Source organism: Pseudorca crassidens, chromosome 20, assembly GCF_039906515.1.
Source record: "Pseudorca crassidens isolate mPseCra1 chromosome 20, mPseCra1.hap1, whole genome shotgun sequence".
Taxonomy (NCBI): domain Eukaryota; kingdom Metazoa; phylum Chordata; class Mammalia; order Artiodactyla; family Delphinidae; genus Pseudorca; species Pseudorca crassidens.
Window position 1 is genome coordinate 17423313 of NC_090315.1, and position 17164 is coordinate 17440476.

At 56.5% G+C, this 17164-nt stretch overlaps 2 protein-coding genes across 4 annotated transcripts; both read right to left on the reverse strand.

The window, feature by feature from the left end:
• Positions 1-3310: 3310 nt before the first annotated feature.
• On the reverse strand, positions 3311-4801 carry HAMP (hepcidin antimicrobial peptide). The gene is made up of 3 exons (XM_067720379.1): positions 4642-4801; positions 3603-3662; positions 3311-3521 (listed from the first exon to the last, which is right to left on the reverse strand). Exons 1-3 carry the CDS (start codon positions 4723-4725, stop codon positions 3420-3422), a joined length of 246 nt encoding a protein of 81 aa, XP_067576480.1. The 5' UTR covers positions 4726-4801; the 3' UTR covers positions 3311-3419.
• Positions 4802-7134: 2333 nt separating this feature from the next.
• USF2 (upstream transcription factor 2, c-fos interacting) lies at positions 7135-16557 on the reverse strand. Of its 3 annotated transcripts, none has more exons than XM_067720297.1 (10): positions 16465-16557; positions 16148-16194; positions 15919-16037; positions 15663-15782; positions 15022-15172; positions 14810-14897; positions 14430-14488; positions 8168-8262; positions 7883-8011; positions 7135-7786 (listed from the first exon to the last, which is right to left on the reverse strand). In XM_067720297.1, the coding sequence occupies exons 1-10, from the start codon at positions 16527-16529 to the stop codon at positions 7697-7699; spliced, it is 963 nt and encodes a 320-aa protein (XP_067576398.1). In that variant the 5' UTR covers positions 16530-16557; the 3' UTR covers positions 7135-7696. The 3 variants fall into 3 exon arrangements, with proteins under 3 accessions (XP_067576398.1, XP_067576395.1, XP_067576397.1); XM_067720294.1 differs by having other exon boundaries at positions 15582-15782; XM_067720296.1 differs by having other exon boundaries at positions 8168-8330; positions 15582-15782.
• Between the last annotated feature and the right edge of the window lie 607 nt (positions 16558-17164).

The window sequence follows — 17164 nt, forward strand, 5'->3', positions numbered from 1 at the left end:
TCCTTCAGGCCAGGGCAGTAGGGAGGGAGGCGGGGAGGGTCCTTTCTCCCAAGGGAGAGCCCGGCCCCGGGGGTGAGGGGGGGAGATGCAGAGGGTGATGGGTGGGGAAATCCCTCAGACTGGGGATGGAGGGGGATGGGGAGTCCCACCCCCACCTCGGGCTTCATGATGTCAGACTCTGCCCGTGCCTTTCCCAGTCAGGGACAAAGGCCCACTGAGAGTGGGCTGGGGCTTGAACGCCAGGGTTCCAGACCAGAGCGTGGCGTGGTGCTTGGGCTCTGGGAGAGGACACGGAGATCCTAGGGGACTCATGTCACAGCCTTCAGCATCAACGCCAGCCGCCTTGGGGTCTTGTGCCCGAGCATTTTAGGGGGGCGGGTCTATCGTCTCTCCGGGTGTGAACTGAATGACGGCTGTCCCTGGGGGCGGGATGTACACATGAGTGAGTCCCACAGAGGGCTCTATCGCTGGGATCTGCACTAGGGTCTCCAGCCCAAGGGAGGACTGGGGGACCGGAGAGCATGTGCCAGGAGAAAGGAGAGGTGCTACTCAGATCCCGCTACCAGTGCTGCCTGATCACCGGGCCCTTCCAGGCGAGGCAGGTGTGTTAGTTTGCTAGGACTACTGTGACAAAGTCTTACGAACTGGGTGGCTGAAGAAACAGAGTTTATTGTCTCACAGTGCTGGAGGATAGAAGTCTCCATGTCCACATGGTATTTTCCCTATATGCGGGTCTGTGTGTCCAAATTTCCACTTTTTATAATCATACCGGTCCTATTGTATTAGGACCCAACGTAATGACCTCCTTTTAATGTGATTATCTCTGTAAAGACCCTAGCACCAAATGCCACACAATCGCACTGCGGATTAAGACTTCAGCATATAGATCATTCTAGTCTATTCTATTCTATTTGATTCTATTCTATTCTATTCTTTCTATTCTATTCTATTCTATTCTATTCTATTCTATTCTATTCTATTTGATTCTATTCTATTCTATTCTATTTTGCCATGCGGCTTGTGGGATCTTAGTTCCCCGACCAGGAATTGAACTCAGGCCACCACAGTGAAAGCACCTAGTCCTAAACACTGGACCACCAGGGAATTCCCAACGTATAAATTTTAGAGGGACATAGTTCAGCCCATAACAGCAGGAGTTCAGATTTTTATGTGAAATACCTCTATCTTTAGATATTAGCCCAATTTTTGTCTAAAACATTGTGCAGACCAAGCAAAATTGATCTCAGGGCAGAATCAAGCCTTCCCAGGCCCACTCGTTGCACATGCTCTTGAGGGGTAGTGGGTGGTTGGTCCAACCCAGAGGCGCTCTCTGCCCTCAGCCAGAGTTGGCAGCTTCAACAGCAGGAGTCTTCAAACTGTGGCCCCCAGGCCAGCAGCAGCAGTATCAGCTGGGAGCTCGTTAGAAATGCACATTCTAAGGCCCCACCCCAGACCTGCCAAATCTGCATTTTACCAGGCCCTCCAGGAGAGTCGGGTGCACGCTAATGTTTGGGTGCCTCCGCCTCACATCACTAGGACCACCTGAAGGACCGGCTAAGGTGAGAGAAGAGCACTGGTATCATCAAGTGCAATTAGCAATTTTGGGTTTCCCACCTCCCGGTGTTTATTCATCAGGAGGGTCTGAGAGGCCTCCACCTCCTCTGTCAATACGAATCCTTTGCATTGATGAGGTATTTGACAGTTTCCACTCACACTCCTCCCTCTCTGAGCATCTCAACAGCCCAACGATCTGAGTACTGTAGAGGCTTCTGTCCTTTTACAGATGAGGAAGTGGGGTTTCAGAGCAAGAGGAGGATGCCTGTGAGATCCCGCAGCTAAAAGGACGCCAAGCTCCCCACGTCTTCCTCTCCCCATCCTTCGGTCTCTGTTCAGGAAAACCTCTCCCAGAGAACCAACCTCTCGCGGCTTCCGAGGCAGAAGTCGGTAGTGTACGGGGCTGATCTGGCTACCAGCTGGGTTTGGTTTGGCTCCTAGGGTGTTGATTTTTAAAAAATCAGATTCCTTTCATCAGTTGTCAATATTTTAAAGATCAGGAAATTTCACATAAAATAAGGATTGCCACCTTCTCTTTTTTTTTTTTTTTGCGGTATGCGGGCCTTTCAGTGTTGTGGCCTCTCCCGTTGTGGATCACAGGCTCCGGACGCGCAGGCTCAGCGGCCATGGCTCACGGGCCCAGCCGCTCCGCGGCATGTGGGATCTTCCCAGACCAGGGCATGAACCCGTGTCCCCTGCATCGGCAGACGGACTCTCAACCACTGCGCCACCAGGGAAGCCCGCCACCTTCTCTTGAAAAGGCGCTCTAGCCATGTGTCGCCTGCCTGTGGGCACGGCAGCTATGTCTGGCAGCCCTCTTTAGATGGGGCCCCAGGCCTCCTCACTCCCTATCTTTATGCAACATTGAGGCCAAATGGCCGAGGCCCTTTATCGTCACGCTAGCGCAGAGGTGTTCTCATGGGCTAAGATGATAGTGAAATGCATCTTGCATTTCTTCTATCAAAAGTGGGGAAATCAGATAAATTGAGAGGGATACAGTTTTCAAGAAGCAAGGGAGGGAATTCAACCGCTTGTGGAGATGAACAGTATTGTCCTACGTATCTCCTATGCAAAGTATGTTGTTATTGAGAGAATATAAGTGAAGATGCTCCTGTGAAACAAATCCATCACATCTCACTCATTTGTGTCACCTAGTGGTCCCTGAAGGCCAGTGGTTCTCAAGTGTTTTGGTCTCAGGACCCCTTTATACTCTGAAAACTTACTGAGAACTTCAAAAACCTTGTGTTCTAGTGAGTTATACCTATAGGTGCTTAATCTATTAGAAATTGAAACAGAAATTTTTAAAGCACAAGATACACAAGCACACAATCTACCAGACGTCAGAAGGATGACGTCCTCACACGTCATGGGGCCTCGCTGTCCACTCACGAGGGAATGAGAGTGAGAAAGACGGGAAACATCTTAGTAGTTTCCACCTTGTGGAGCCCTGGAGCAGTCCCCAGACCTTACTCTGAGAACCCTTGCTAGGCATGTGAATTTACCCCTGTAAATTGCAGAAGATTGTAAGGAGGAAACTTTAACTTTCATTCCCTGCTGTTGCAACATAAATTCGACGTTTTCTGAAGTGGGGAAAGATGGGAAGAACAGAAACCAACTATCCCTCAACAAGCTTCCTTGCAAGCCCCAGTACACACCAACCCCGCACACCCCACCGAGCACTGGCCCTCCCAAGACAGGGGCCACAACGAGCCTCTGGCATAGGCCTTTGGCAGGGAGAAAAGACAATGGACTCTGGTTTGGAAAATAAGAGCTAGAACCGGACATTTTATTCCAAGACCGTTCACTGAGGGTTGGAGGGTAGCAGGAATAAATAAGGGACTGGGGGCAGGGCAGCAGGGGCTGCTCTATGTTCTGCAGCATAACCCACATGTTGCTTTAAAACAGCAGCCGCAGCAGAACGTGCAGATGGGGATGTGGGTGTCTCGTCTCAGCCTCTGGAGCACGGGCTGTGGGAAAGAAGGGCAGTGAGCGGAGCGTAGGCATGGGAAGGCGTGGGAGGCTCTGAAGGGAGTGCCAGGGGACCTCACCGTCAAGCCAGCTGCAGCTCCTGCTGTGTCCTGGGTCTGGAGGTCTGCGAGCTGTCTTGTCTGTGAAAGCAAAAGGGGAATTGAGGACGGCAGGGCCCCGGCAGAGCTCTCAGTCTCGCTGCTACCGACCAGCTCCTCCCCAGGGGTTGGGTCCGCTGGTTCAGCTGGAATCCTAGGAGTGGCCTTACGTTGTGGCCTTCCCGCACCTTCCCACGGGTGGTTCTCCTGCCTACAAACATCCCAGATCTGTCTTCTCTCTCCACAGCTGCTCACTCTTCCGTAGCACTCTCCGTGGCCTGGAGGCCAGTCCCTGCCTGTATCTTGTCCCTTACAACCCGTTCCGCATGGGTTATCCGTCAGATCTCGGCTTAAAAGCCTGCAGGGCTTCCCCTGTGCTTAGAGGAAGATCAGCGTTTGCACAGTTGCCCACGAGACGTGGCATGGCCACCCCTTGGTCTCCTCTCGAAGCACCATCTCCTTCCCTTACCAAGCCCTCTAGTCCTCAGGTACACCATGCTTGCCCCACCTTGGTCTTGGCTGGCTGCCCCCTTCTCTTCTCCTCCCTGTCATAGGTCAAATAACATTTTCTCACAAAAGAGCCAGCCCTTGATGCCAGCTAAAGAAGCCAACCCACATCACCACTCTTCCACCATCTTTTATGTTATTCACGAATAGCATTTACTGAACACAAGTGTTCACTTGTTTTAAGTTCACTGACTAATTTCCCTGACCAGGATGTAAGCTCCACGAGAGTCTTCTCTCATCTACCTTGTTCACTGCTTGGTCACCACTGTCTAGAAGAGGACTTAACACAGAGTAGGCCCTCAATAAATAACTGTGGAATTAGATCAGGGCCCCCAGTCCCTGCTACTCAGTACCCCATCTCTGCACTTCGAGCAGCTGTCTGTCCCCCTTTGCTTGCCCTGAGCTCTGGCCCGTGCTGGGGTCTCCTGCTGCCCTCCGCTGTCCCCTCCCAGGGGCCTGGCTCTCCGTTGCGATTCTGGCTGCCCTCCTGGGCCCAGACCCTGTGGGCTCTCACCTGGGGTGGGAGAACGAAGCCACTGGTCAGGCTGACCAGGAGAAGCAGGAGGCAGGTGGCCCGGATCTGCGCGTTCAGTGCCATTGTGCCGTCCGTCTGGCTGTCCTTCTGTTACGTCTAGGACTTGCTCTGGTGTCTGGGAGCCCAGTTACAGTTGCTTTTATGGGGCCTCCTGGGGGAGGGGGGGCGGGGATGCTAAGCCCCCTCCCCTTTGGCCCAACTCATTTCCAAGAAGGTGGTGGCGCCGAAAAGGCGGGAGAGATAAGCGGGAACAGAGTGACAGGGAACAGGGTTGTGTCACCCTCAGCCAGCAGAGGTGTGTCCAGGAGGTGGGACAGACGCGACCACAGACACACGCCTCTTGCCAGCCACCTGGGAAACACTTTCCCCAACATGACATCACCCTGTTGATTTCAGAAAAAATTCCACCTTTTGCCCCAGCAGCTGAACTGGTCGATGAGCAGGAGTGAGGCGCCCTCCTTCCCCACCCTTCCCCGGTCTCCTCATTCACATGCCATATGGCTGTCACTTGCCGGGCAGGGAACACCGTGACGGCCACGTGCAGGAGTCTGTGTCGACAGGAGCCCCCAGAACACGTATGGGGTCTTTTTTTTTTTTCTTTGATGTGGACCACTTTTAAAGTCTTTATTGAATTTGTTACAATATTGCTTCTGTTTTGTTTTGGTTTTTGGCCATGAGGCCTGTGGGATCTTAGCTCCCCGACCAGAGATGGAACCCGCACCCGCTGCATTGGAAGGCAAAGTCTTAACCACTGGACCTCCAGGGAAGCCCCACCTGTAGGGTTTTTCAAGTGTCAGAAACTTAAGATGTGGCCCTGGTATCTGGGAAATGTTCCTGCGAACTTTGGGCCAAAAAAGACAGTGGTGACGGTAATAGCTAACATCTGACTGCACCTCATGAGCCGGCAGGTGTATTGCCTCACTTTTGGGTTAACTCGGCCTGTGCCACCTATCCTCTGGGCAGCTCCTACCTGACCCATCCTGGGCTCTGCTCTGTATTCCGGGTGCTAGCTGCCTTCTCAGCCACTGACCCCAGGGGCCAGGCTTCCTAGATCCTGCTCCTGAGAGAGGAGTCCACCATGCCCACCTGAGACTTACTTTCTTCACTTTTCAGGAGAGGAGCTGCAGGCAAAGGTGAGGGCGCTGCCCAAGCTCGGCCAGCCAGAGGCAGTCGGGACTTCAGCCCGGGCAGCCTGACTGGGGCCTGTGCCCTCATCCCCAGGCTTTCCTGCCTCCCAGAAAACACAGGAGGGCACGGTGGGTCTGCCGGACCTGGCCCATATGGCTCAATGAGCAGCTTGTGCGCGTCCCATCCCAACTCCAAAGTTAGGGGCATCGTGTTGGCACCTTGAAACCCACTGATGTGGGAGTCCTTACGCCACAGACGTCGGCAAACACTAACCACCCAGGCTTTCCTTCAGAGGGCCGGCTCCCTGCCCACCATGCGAAGGGGAGCTGAGCTGAGGCTGCCCGACTGCGGCAACCTCATTGCTACCCATGACCTGAAACATCTTAGAGCGCACACGGCCCAGGAGAACAGCAAACCTTGACTCCAGAGATGGCCCCTTGGCCATTTTCCCTCTCCGACTCACTCTAGGGCCATCCAGTGTTAACCCTACGAACCTGGGGATGGTGCTGTCAAGGAATGAACTCTTCTTCCTGGCCCCAAACTGCTGCCAGAGCCCACTCAAAGAGCACAAAAGTGGGGGGCCCCTGGGAAGTAATGCTGTTCCCTGCCATTTGCCTCCCCACTCACTCTGTTAGGCCCCTCCAGCTGCACACAACCTCACTCTCAGACAGAGGAGGAGAGGAGACGGGGCCCTTGGAAGGAAGAAACCAGCTGGGGGCATCTGGGATGGGCGCAGCGTGGCGAGCTCAGTCAGGTGACCAGGCCTAGATGCTGGGAGTGGCTGGAGTTGCACGGGGAGACACAGCAGCATCACCCAGCACTGCCAGGCATCACTGCATCTCAACTCAGGCCAGGTTTCATCATCAACCAGGGGCAGGGGTCACAGCACAGGCGCCAGAGTTGCAGCGCAAGGCGACAGGCTGACGGGCCAAGCCTGGCTTCCTGGCCATCTGCCCTCCCTGGGGGTGGGGGTGCTCAAGGCCAGGCCCCACCATTGGCTGATGCAGAGGGGAGGGCGTCAGCCCAGAAGAGCAGGGCCAGGAGCCAGTCCTGTTTAGGAACTGGTGACACGAAGACCCCAGCCTCTCCTCCAAACACATGGGACATGTCCTTGACCCTGGCTCCCCCTGTCCCCCACACCACATATGCAACACCTGGGGCCTCCACGAGGCCATTCATTCCTTAATTCCTTCATCCACACAACCAACAGACTGGGTACCAGGCAGTACTGGATGGCAGGGACCAGCACACAGCCACCAACACAAGAGGGAAGCCCTGCCCTCACGAGCCCTGCACAGACCCCAGACTCCCTCCCCACACCTGAGATGGACAGATACACAGACAGACAAGGCGAGGCCACATGGGGCCAGTTTATTGCAGTTAAATACCTCTCTCTCTCTCTATTTTTTTTTGTCCATTTTTTTCCATAAAGAAAATTAGAACACACTCACACACCCAAAGGGGAGCAGGGTTCCAGAAACAAGAGGTGGGGTGGGACATGGCCTCCCTGCTTAGGTCCAGGCCCCAGGGCTGGCCCCCCAAAGGCTCCCCTCCTTCCCATAAGCACCCTGTCTCAGTACCTCTAGAGTCCAAGGAGGCAGTGGGGTATGGCAGGGGCTCTGTCCTCCTTCCTCTTGCCTCCAGGTGAGGCCACTAGAAGTGCCAGGGCTGAGTAGGGGCCGGGAGAAGGGAGACAGACAGACGGGCAGGGAGGATATTGTTTCCAAGTTGAGGAGAGCAGTGGGTGCTTATCCACAGAAATTCATTATTTCTCCCCGTTTTTTGTTAAAAATCTACTATAAAAAACGCAGCTGGGGGAGGGGCGTCTGTCCCTCTCTGTGCTAAGGGCTGGGGAAAGGGACGGCAGGGGCCCAGAGGCGGCCCGCGCCGCACGCTGCGGACGGCGTCACTGCCGGGCGCTCTCGCCCACCATCTCCAGGTTGTGCTGCTGCAGCTGGGCGCGGAGCACGGCATTCTCGTTCTTCAGCTCCTCGATCTGCCAGACACGACGGGGCACAGGCAGCCGGGGCTGGCTCCCCGCGTCCTGGGGTTCCTGGGCGCGCCTCGCCACCCGCCCAGGCCTGCCGCTCACCTGCTGCCTCAGGAGCTCACTGTCCATCTGCAGCCGCTCGGCCTCCTTGAAGGCCTCCTGCATGCGCTGGTTGGTCTGGCGCAGCTCCCGGATGTAGTCACAGGCCTTCGACAGGATCCCTCCTTTACTCTGGGGGGTGGGCATGAGCGTCAGCACCGCCCGCTGGCCGCCGCCCGCCGCCCACCGGCTCGGCCCCGGGCGGCTCCCGCCTCTGGTGGCCAGGCAGACTCTCCGCAAGGGGTCGGGGATAGGCCGCAACAGCACTGAGGGCCGGAGGGCACTCACCGCTCCTGTCTTGCTATTATCTGCATTACAATCTGGAATGATTTTTGAAAGCTGGACGATCCAGTTGTTGATCTTGTCCCTCCGCCTCCGCTCCACTGCAGCAAGAACAGCAAGAACGAGGCTACGTTCACAGCACTCCCTCTGTGCCCGGGCGATTCACCTCCTAAGGCAGGTGCCGTGAGAGCCGAGGCCACCCAAGGTCACACCGCCAGCAAGTGTGGGGCTCCGATCTGAACCCAGGCAGCTGGCTCCAGCCCACTCCACATCGCTCCTCAAGAGGAACCCTCAAGTGCCACACGTACCTCAAGGCAGAATCGACAGCTGGGGGGCTGCAGGGTTCGCTTTACCCGTCCAGCGTGTTTTCAAAAATCTGATTCAACATTTAAAAATTAGGAAACTTCACCTAACAATTGGCCTCTTTTGAAAACTGGAGTTGTGGCCACAGTGGGCACGTGTTCTTGGCAGGCAAGAATGGGCCAGAGCCCTTTACACAGGACCCGGGCACCCTTCTCCAGTCCCCACAGCCCCTGCATTTGATTCTCCATGGTGCTCAGGTCTCCCCACAGCTCTGGGCCCCATGATCCTATTTCTCTTTTCATCTTTAAAATCACGGTCTGACCACGTCTCACCTCCACTGGAAGTCCTTTTCCAGGGCCCCCGCAGCAAGTCTCAGCTTCCCTGGCTGGCACTGCGGCTCTCAGGGGCCTGGCCCATCAGGGCACTGGGTCACCCAGGAAGAAGCGCTACGAACCCTCTCTTGAAGGCCAGGTTTGACAAACTACTGGCATATTTCACTTGAAAAGTCCAGATTTGTGATTTATTTCATAAAACACCACAACCTCACTCTGTCTGCTGAGTTGCAGGGAAGCTGCTCCCTTCAGGCAGGACTCGTATGTGTCTTTGCCCTGTCTTCTCATCTGGCCCGTCGTGACCTATGACGGCGGCCTGGGGTCTGCCTGCATGGCAGCCTGAGACCCCTGGTTTGGGGCTCACTGAACAAAGCTATCCCAGCCCTTCGTACTAGGCAATTGCTGGGGACACACAAGAAAGCCCAGCTGCCCCTGTGACTCTCACCCACACACTCTCATCCCCCTGCCAGGGCAGCCCATGGACAAATGCAGGTGGTGTCTATAGAGGAGCGGGGACCGTAGGTGGGACCTGGCAAGGAGGGCCAAGGGGTATTTTCTCAGGGTTGGGAGACTGGGGGAGGGGTCGGGTGAGCGTGAGAAAGATGGGGTGGGCCAGAAGCTTGCTCCTGACTCCTCTCCTCCGCTGAGGCCAGCCCCACCCCCCGACCCGACTCTCCCTCAAAGGGTGGGCCTGGCCACTAACAGGCACATCCAGCTGTCTTCTCCGGGCACTTGCTTTTGCCCACTCGCTGCTGACCGGTCCTTCCAAGAGCCCCCCACTTTGGCCTCGGTGACAACATCCTCCCGCGTGGACTCGCTTCCTCCCTCCCTCTCCTCTCTTTCCGCCGAAACCTCCCCCTACCACGGTAAGATGATGCCCAGTATTGAGCTTCACCTGACCCTGGCCCTGGGGCCAGCGAGTGCACAGACCTGGGCCCCATCACTACCGTGGTGAGTGAACTTTCCCAGCGAGGACGACCCTGTCTTACGGTCTTTGGGGACTCTGTGGTCCAAAACAGCAGCGGAGCTAAGGGCCTGCCCAGGTCTGGCAGCACTGGCCACCACGTCCCTCAGCAGCGCGCTCCACTCTAGGGGTTCAGCTGAGGAGCTCTAGAGCAGATGGCTGCCCAGTTCCTTCCTCTACCCTCCCGCAGCCCGACATTCCTGAGCCTGGGCTCCGTGCTGCAGCTGCATCCCACACACACTCCTCACTTCAAGCCACCGGGGGCAGGGATGCGGGGGCGGGGGACAGCAGTTCGCATTTGCTTCTTCAAAATTTACCGCCTGCCCTACTGTGTGCAGGGCACTCCGCGAGGCTGAAGTCCATGGTGGACTCAACCTCTGTCCTGCTGGCACTCACAGCACCAGCGTGACATGCACGTGAACAGGAGACACCGACGCCACAGGACTGTGTGTTATAACTGAAGACTGTACCAAGTGCCTGGGGAACGATGCATTCTGCATGGAGTGAGGTGGGGCATATCTTCAGAGAAGGATTTAGAAAGGAAACATTTGGGCTGGTTTCTGAGAGGAAGGACATCAGGCCGACAGGCATCAAGAAACCCAGAAACGGTGATATGGAAACACCTTGGAGGGTGCAGGGGGTGGCGCAGGGTGGCAGGAATAGATTGCAGAAACAGGTTGAGAACCCCTGAATGCCCTGCTAGCAGGTCTGGACCTTGTCTTCTCTTCCCCTAGGGGTCTAGGCCCTCGAGTCTAGGGCCTTTCTTGGCAATGCGGTCAGGCCTGTGGCTTGGGAAGACCACTTCGGCACAACCGAAATGGAGGAAGACCAGTTAAAACCAAGGCCATGTCCGTTTCTCAGAAGTCTTAAGTCACACCCATACAACATTTAAAACACAATTTAGAAGCAAAATCTGCCAGGACTAATGGGAGAAATGGGCAAATCCACAAATGTAAGACATCAACACTCCTCAGCAATTGACAGGACAAGTAGATAAAAAAATGAGGATAGAAAACCTGAACACTGTCAGTCAACCTGACCTATACCACCGACGGAACACTCCACACAAAGCAGCAGATACACTGTCTTTTCAAACACACACAGAAACTTTCACCAAAATAGACCGTATTTGGGGCCGTAAAAGTAAGTCTCAACGAATTTCAAATAACTGAAATTATATACATAGAGTATGTTCTCTGACCACAACAAAACTCACTTAAAAATCAATAACAAAAAGATAGCCAAAAAATCCATAAACATTCGTAGTTAAACAACACACTTCCAAATAAGCCATGGCTCAAAGAAATCATAAGGAAAACTAGAAATATCTTTAATTGAATGACAAGAGAGCACAACCTATCCAAATGGGATAGAGCTAAAGCAGCATTGGACTGGAATTCGCAACTGTAAAGGCTTAAATTGAGAAAAAAGGCAGGCTTAAAATCATCTTGAGAGACAGGGGAAAACCCCCAGCAAATTAAACCCATATTAAGCAGAAGAAATAAATTAGTAACAGTACGAGTGGAAACCGATGCATAGAAAAAGCAACTCAAAAATCAGACTTCATATAAAGACCTAGATTTCTGGCTCCTCAGAGGTTCTGGCAGTAGTGGGCCCAAATTCTGACACGGCAGCGATGGCTGGCACCATGCAGTCACCCTTCAGGCAGGACAGACACACAGACCCCAGTTCTCCACAGGGATCACCACTCCCCTTTCTGCCACACTAAGTATCCTGACTCCCTCAGGCCCCTGAAGCATCTGCGGCCCAGAGATGGGCCCCTGTGGTACCAAGAAATGTGGGAAAGAGGGAAAAAGGAGACAGAGCTGATTTGAAGTCCACTTCGGCACAGCGTCTCAGGGCTTGTGGATGTGAGGGAACAGGGCAGAGCCGAAATGGCCTGGCTCTCAAGTCCGGCTGCGGTAATCAGGACAGGGGTGCCTTTTGCTACTCTGGAAAAGGGAGGCTTTGGGAAGGAGGGACAGAAGGTTCTGTCTTGGACAAGTTGAGTGTGAGGTGTTTCAAGGACAACCAAAAATGGAGATTCTGAACGGGCACTTCAAAATATGGGTGCAAAGGAGATCCAGAGAGATGGAGCAGAAAGACAGCTTTGTGCAGTGCGGGGGGCAGGGGAAGCCCTGGGAGGGCATCAGGGGGCAGTCTCTCCTTTTTGGAATCACATACTTTTCTGGATAAAGCTCGCAGACGCACTCCCGGGAGAAATGACAAACACCGACAACCGGGGATAGGGTCTCGGGGATACTGACCATCCCTGGGCCTGATGCCTCACTCTCCTGAGACCGCTAGAAGAAGGGGCTGGACCTCCAGAAACGCTAACAGCCAAAGCACTTTCCAAACCTCTCCCATCGTGAAGAGTCACCTGGGGAACTTGTGGAAACAAGGACTCCCAAGCTCCCCCTCCGACCTACCCATTCAGCACCTCGTGAGGACAGCCGTGACTGTGAAGCCCTGCCCTCAGGAGCAGGCTGGAAAGGAGAATCAGAGTAGGTAGAGCAGAAAGGAACATTCCCGAAAGGAGGGGAACGGGCAGGGTCAGATGCTTGGAGCGCAGACAGGAAAGGAAGCCAGTGGATTTGGCAATGAGGTCATCACGAGTGACCTTAAATAGAGCCGTTTTGATAGAGAAATGAGCCAGACTGCCAAGGGTACGGGGAGGCCAGGCAGAGGGTGGGTCAAACACTGCAGGTTAGGAGAGAGTGGGCAGGCCACAGCTGGAGGGCAAGGGCAAGGTCGCAGCGAGACTGATTTTTACAGGATGAGGAGAAGTCACGACTTTGGAGCTGGATTAATCCAGTGAGAGGCAGAGTGCGAGGAGGGTGGAGGGTGGCTGGCTGGTCTCCCGATCGTTAGCTGTGGTCTTACCAGGCGGCACACCACCCTGCTGGGGGCTCACGACTCAGCGCGCTGCACCCTCACTACGAGCCTCTGGGGTAGTCAGTCGCGTTAACGCGTTCTTAAGAGGACTGAACAGGCGCGGAGGTTAAGAACCAGCCTAAGGTCATACGACCAGTACGCAGTAGAGCCAGGACTGCCCAAGGTAGACAACTGGAGACCCCTGAAACCCATCACACCCAAAACCAAGCTCACACTCAACCCTCCCCTTTAAATGAACCTGACCCCGTCATGAAAGCCTGATTCACGAAATCCTGATTCTGCAGCCTTGTGCTCCTCCGCCCCACAGCTCGGGCCCCCACAAGCCCCGTTCAGGCCCCGCCCTGTCTGAGGCCCACAGCTGCAGTCAACTCTCGTTTCCCTAACCTCTGGTGCCCCACCACCCTCACCATCCAGCCTCCACACACAATCCCTCTGCTTACTTCCCCTCGAAGCAGAATAAAAACCTAGGAATGGGGACCCCAGAAAGGCCTCTGACAAGGTCCCACGTGATCTGGCCCTGGCCAGGCCACCCACGACCCCACCAACATCCTCTTATCTTTCCTGAAACCTGCTCTTCTTCAGACACACCAAGTCTGTTCCAGCCCAGGCCTGGGTGTTTGCACTTGCTTGTCCCTCGCTGCCTGGGACTCTTCCCATTCAGGCCCCTGCTCAGCCGTCACTCCTAGAGAGGCCTACAGAGCACACTGCCGCCATAACCCTCCATCTCCTTACCCGGGCTTATCTTCCTTCACGTGACACATGACTTATGTTCCCTGACGTCTTATTGTAGCTTTCTGTAGTTTCTGTCTCTCCCACCAGAATGAACACCCTGCAAGAGCCAAGGTGTCTGTTCCATTATCTGCTGCTGTATCTGAGGCCTAGAACAGGGGCTGGCACACAGTACGTATGTGCTGAATGAATGCCTGAACTCACTGAGCAGCTTAGATCACAGCCGCATAAGCCCACCTCCCAATCAAACACCTTCAGGACTCTCAGGTCCTCACCCTGACGTTCAAGGCCTTCCTTGACCCTCCCAACTCTCTCCTCCCAAGCACTCCACATAGAACCTCTGCTTTAACCAAACCAGCACCCACGAAGCAACCTCACTCTACCCTGCCTTCCTGTGCTTCCCTCTGCTGGACAGGCACTCCCAAAGGCCACTTCCCTGGGGGAAACGTCACCTGATCCCCAGTGTTCAATCAAACAGCCTGAACTACTCTGAGCTTCCTGGACACTCCAGACTAGTGGCACGGGGCATGTACTGCCCAGCCTAGTATACACCTTCAGGAAATATCCGCTGAATGATGGCTATTTGGGTGGAAGTGTCCCCTGGACATGCTCTGGCCTCAGCCAGAGACATGGACTTCTCGCAGTTTCATCTTCAGATGTACTCTCTCTCAGACCAGAGCTACTCCTGGAAGCTAGGCTGGCAGAGGCGTGGGAGGGCTTGAGCAAAACAGCTGCTTCGTGGGAAGGCAGGTCCAGGTGAGCCAGACCAACCCAACTTTCCAAAAGGAGCAGGAAATCCATACATGAATGTGAAACTTGCCATTTAAAATATTAGTAATTAATTCAAAGTCACTAGCCAGGATGTTAAACACACTGCAGCTCACACCTCCTGCCTATTTGCTCACGACAGCGAACCTCCACATTTCTGCTTTTCCAGCATTCGACAAGCACCTCTCACGTACTTGTCGCATGCCTGCTGATCTGTGACTCCAAGCACCGGGCCAGGCTGTGCCCGTGAGGCCCAGCAGCTCCACCCTGACCTTACCTTCATTATGTTGAGCTCTCCTTCTCTCATCCCGTGGTGTCCTGGTTCCGTCGATTTTCCTAGAAAAGAAAAAAAAAAATAGGTGCATGTTACCTCCAGCCCATTGGTCCAAACGTTTATTAAGGAGTCAGACTTAAAAATGATCTTTGCAACACGTATCCATACGCAGAGAGAGAAAGAGAAAAAACGAGAGAGAGGAGAGAATATGGCATTTTCTTTACTTAAACTAAAGAAACAAAAACCGACCAAAAAATACACCAACTGCCTGCCGTGTACTCAACTGCCTGGCTCCGATTTCAGAAACACATTCCCTTCCTTGGGCCCCCACACCAGGCCCTCCCAGTGTCCCCTACTCCTGGGACCAGGTCTCCTGCACATACGGGGAGTAGGGGTGTGTCCGGGGTGCAATTGTCCTCTGCGTTCCTGTCTGAAGCACGTCCTGGGGCGTCATCATGACATAGAACTGGCCTGCAGGGAAAGCAGGGGTTAGTGCTAAAACTGGGGACAGAGTCAGACCTGGCCGGGGGAGCTTCCCTCCCTGCTAGGCCTGCTGCCTCCCCTGCCTTCCGCCCTGGCCCCTTCCTTCCTTTACCTCCAGCCTGCAAGCTCTGGTCTGTGGTCTGTACGGACACAGCCGTGGTATCTCCCACACTGGACGCTGGGAAATAGGCAAATCGTGCCTCCCCACTGACAGCCTCAGCTGCCGGGCTGCCACCATTGCTGAAGGGATTTTGGATTACAGCCTAGGGAGTAGGAGGACAGAGGCCACCCTTAGCCATCTTTGTTCCCCAATCCATCCCCTAGTTGCCATATTTGATGTTTACTGCATTCTCTAGGGAGAGTGGGGAACCCCTCTGTGTGTGCCACTCTGCCCTGTGCCTCACAGCCCTGGAACTCGACAGATACTCAGCAATCACTTAGTGAAGTGACCCACTTTTAACTCTTAAGAGACTTTCCTGTTACCGTGATGACCCTTTCACAAAAAAAAAATATTCCAAAGATCTTGCCCCAGGTTGCACTGTGCAGAACACAAATTTCACCTGAGGGCCTGAAGGCAGCATCTTGGTCCCACGTGCCCCACCCCCTGGGGCTCCCCCAAGAACAGAGGCAGTGTCCCTTCTCCATCCCCCCAGGGGGTTGCTGGGCACCTACCAGTGGGAAGGGCGCTGCGGGACCTGGGGGCACAGAGGCAGCAGCGGGGCCGGGGCGCTGGGTGGCCCCATCCACACCCACCTGGGTCACAGCCTGCTGCCCCCCCGCGAAGGCAGCCGTAGACACGACGCTGACGGCGCCTGCTGTGTCGCCCTGGCCGTCCAGCTGACCATCAGTCACCTGGACTACGCGGTATGTCACCTGCAGGGGGCGGCAGAGAAGGAAGACCCGCGCTGGGGCCCGGGTAGGGGCCAGGTCCGAGCCCCTCCCAGCCCGCCCACTCTACCCGGGGCTCAACCCTCCACTTGCCCGCCGGTCTCCGGGCCCGCAGGCTCACCTGTCCTCCATTATTCTCTGTGCGGAATTGGTACTGGATGTTGTGGTCGCCGAACGCCGCCTGCTGGACGCTGGCGATGGCCACCGCCGTCTGCTCCTCCGCCCCAGGGCCGTCCCCGCCTGCGGTCGGAGGAGGGTAGGGGGGATGGTCAGAGGTGGCGCGGGCCAGAGCGCTCCCAGTGCCCTCCCGGGCGCAGGTCGCGGCCCCGGTGGGCCCCGCGAGCACTCACCTTCCTGCAGCTCGACGCCCTCCTCTGCCTCGGGTCCCTTGTCGTGACTGCGGGGAGGACGGGAAGAAGAGGGGGTCAAGGTTGCCCACGCCCCCGCCCCTTCGCCCAGGTGCAGGGCCCCCATCCCGCCCGCCCCAGTCTCGGGCTGCGGCACCGCCAGGTCCGGGGGCCAGGGATATTCGCGCGGGTCCTCCCTCCCTCGCGGCCTCCATTTTGAGCTGGGCCCGGCGGCCGCTCGGGATCATGGCGGCCCGGCCGCCAGGCCGAAGGGCCGGGGCCAGGGCGCGCGGGGGCGCGGATCGGCCGGGCTCCCTTACCTGGCGGCGGCAGCAGCAGCGGTAGCCGAGGCAGCAGGATCCAGACCCGGGTCCAGCATGTCCATGGGGGGGGTGGGGGCGGGGGGGGCGCCGGGCCCGGGGGGGAGGGGAGGGGAGGGGAGGGAGGGAGGGGAGGGGGCGGGCGGCCGGGGGGGCCCCGAGCCCGGCGCTCACGCCGCGCGGCAGGAGGGGACGGAGGAGACACGGGAGCCGCTCGCGCTGATCACGGGGACAAACAGTGGGGTCATGTGAGGAGGAGATGCCGCCGCCGCCGCCGCCGCCGCTGCTCCTGCAGCCGCCTCCGCCCTCTCGCCCGCCGGCCGGCTCCCGGCGGCTCTAGGCTCCGGGACGCAGCGCAGCCGCCCCCCGCCCGCTCTTCGCGGCCCTCGGGCCTCCTTCCCTGAGTAGCCGCCGCCGCCGCGACTTTTTTTAACCCGGCCCGCCCTGGATGGCCGCAGCCTCTCCCCTGGGTCGCCGGCTCGCGCGTCCGCCGCCCGGCCTGGCCCAGTGCGGCGGCGGATCGCTGCTGCAGCCGCCGCCGCCGCTTTCTATTTTTTCCCCCTTTTTTTTCCTCCTTTACTTGAGCTGCGCGCGCGCGGCGGCGGCGGCGGCGCGAGCCCGGGGCCGACGCGCGCGGGGGGAGGGCAGCCCCCGGGGAGCGCGCGCGCTGTCTGTCTCCGATGGAGGGCGGGTGCGCGGG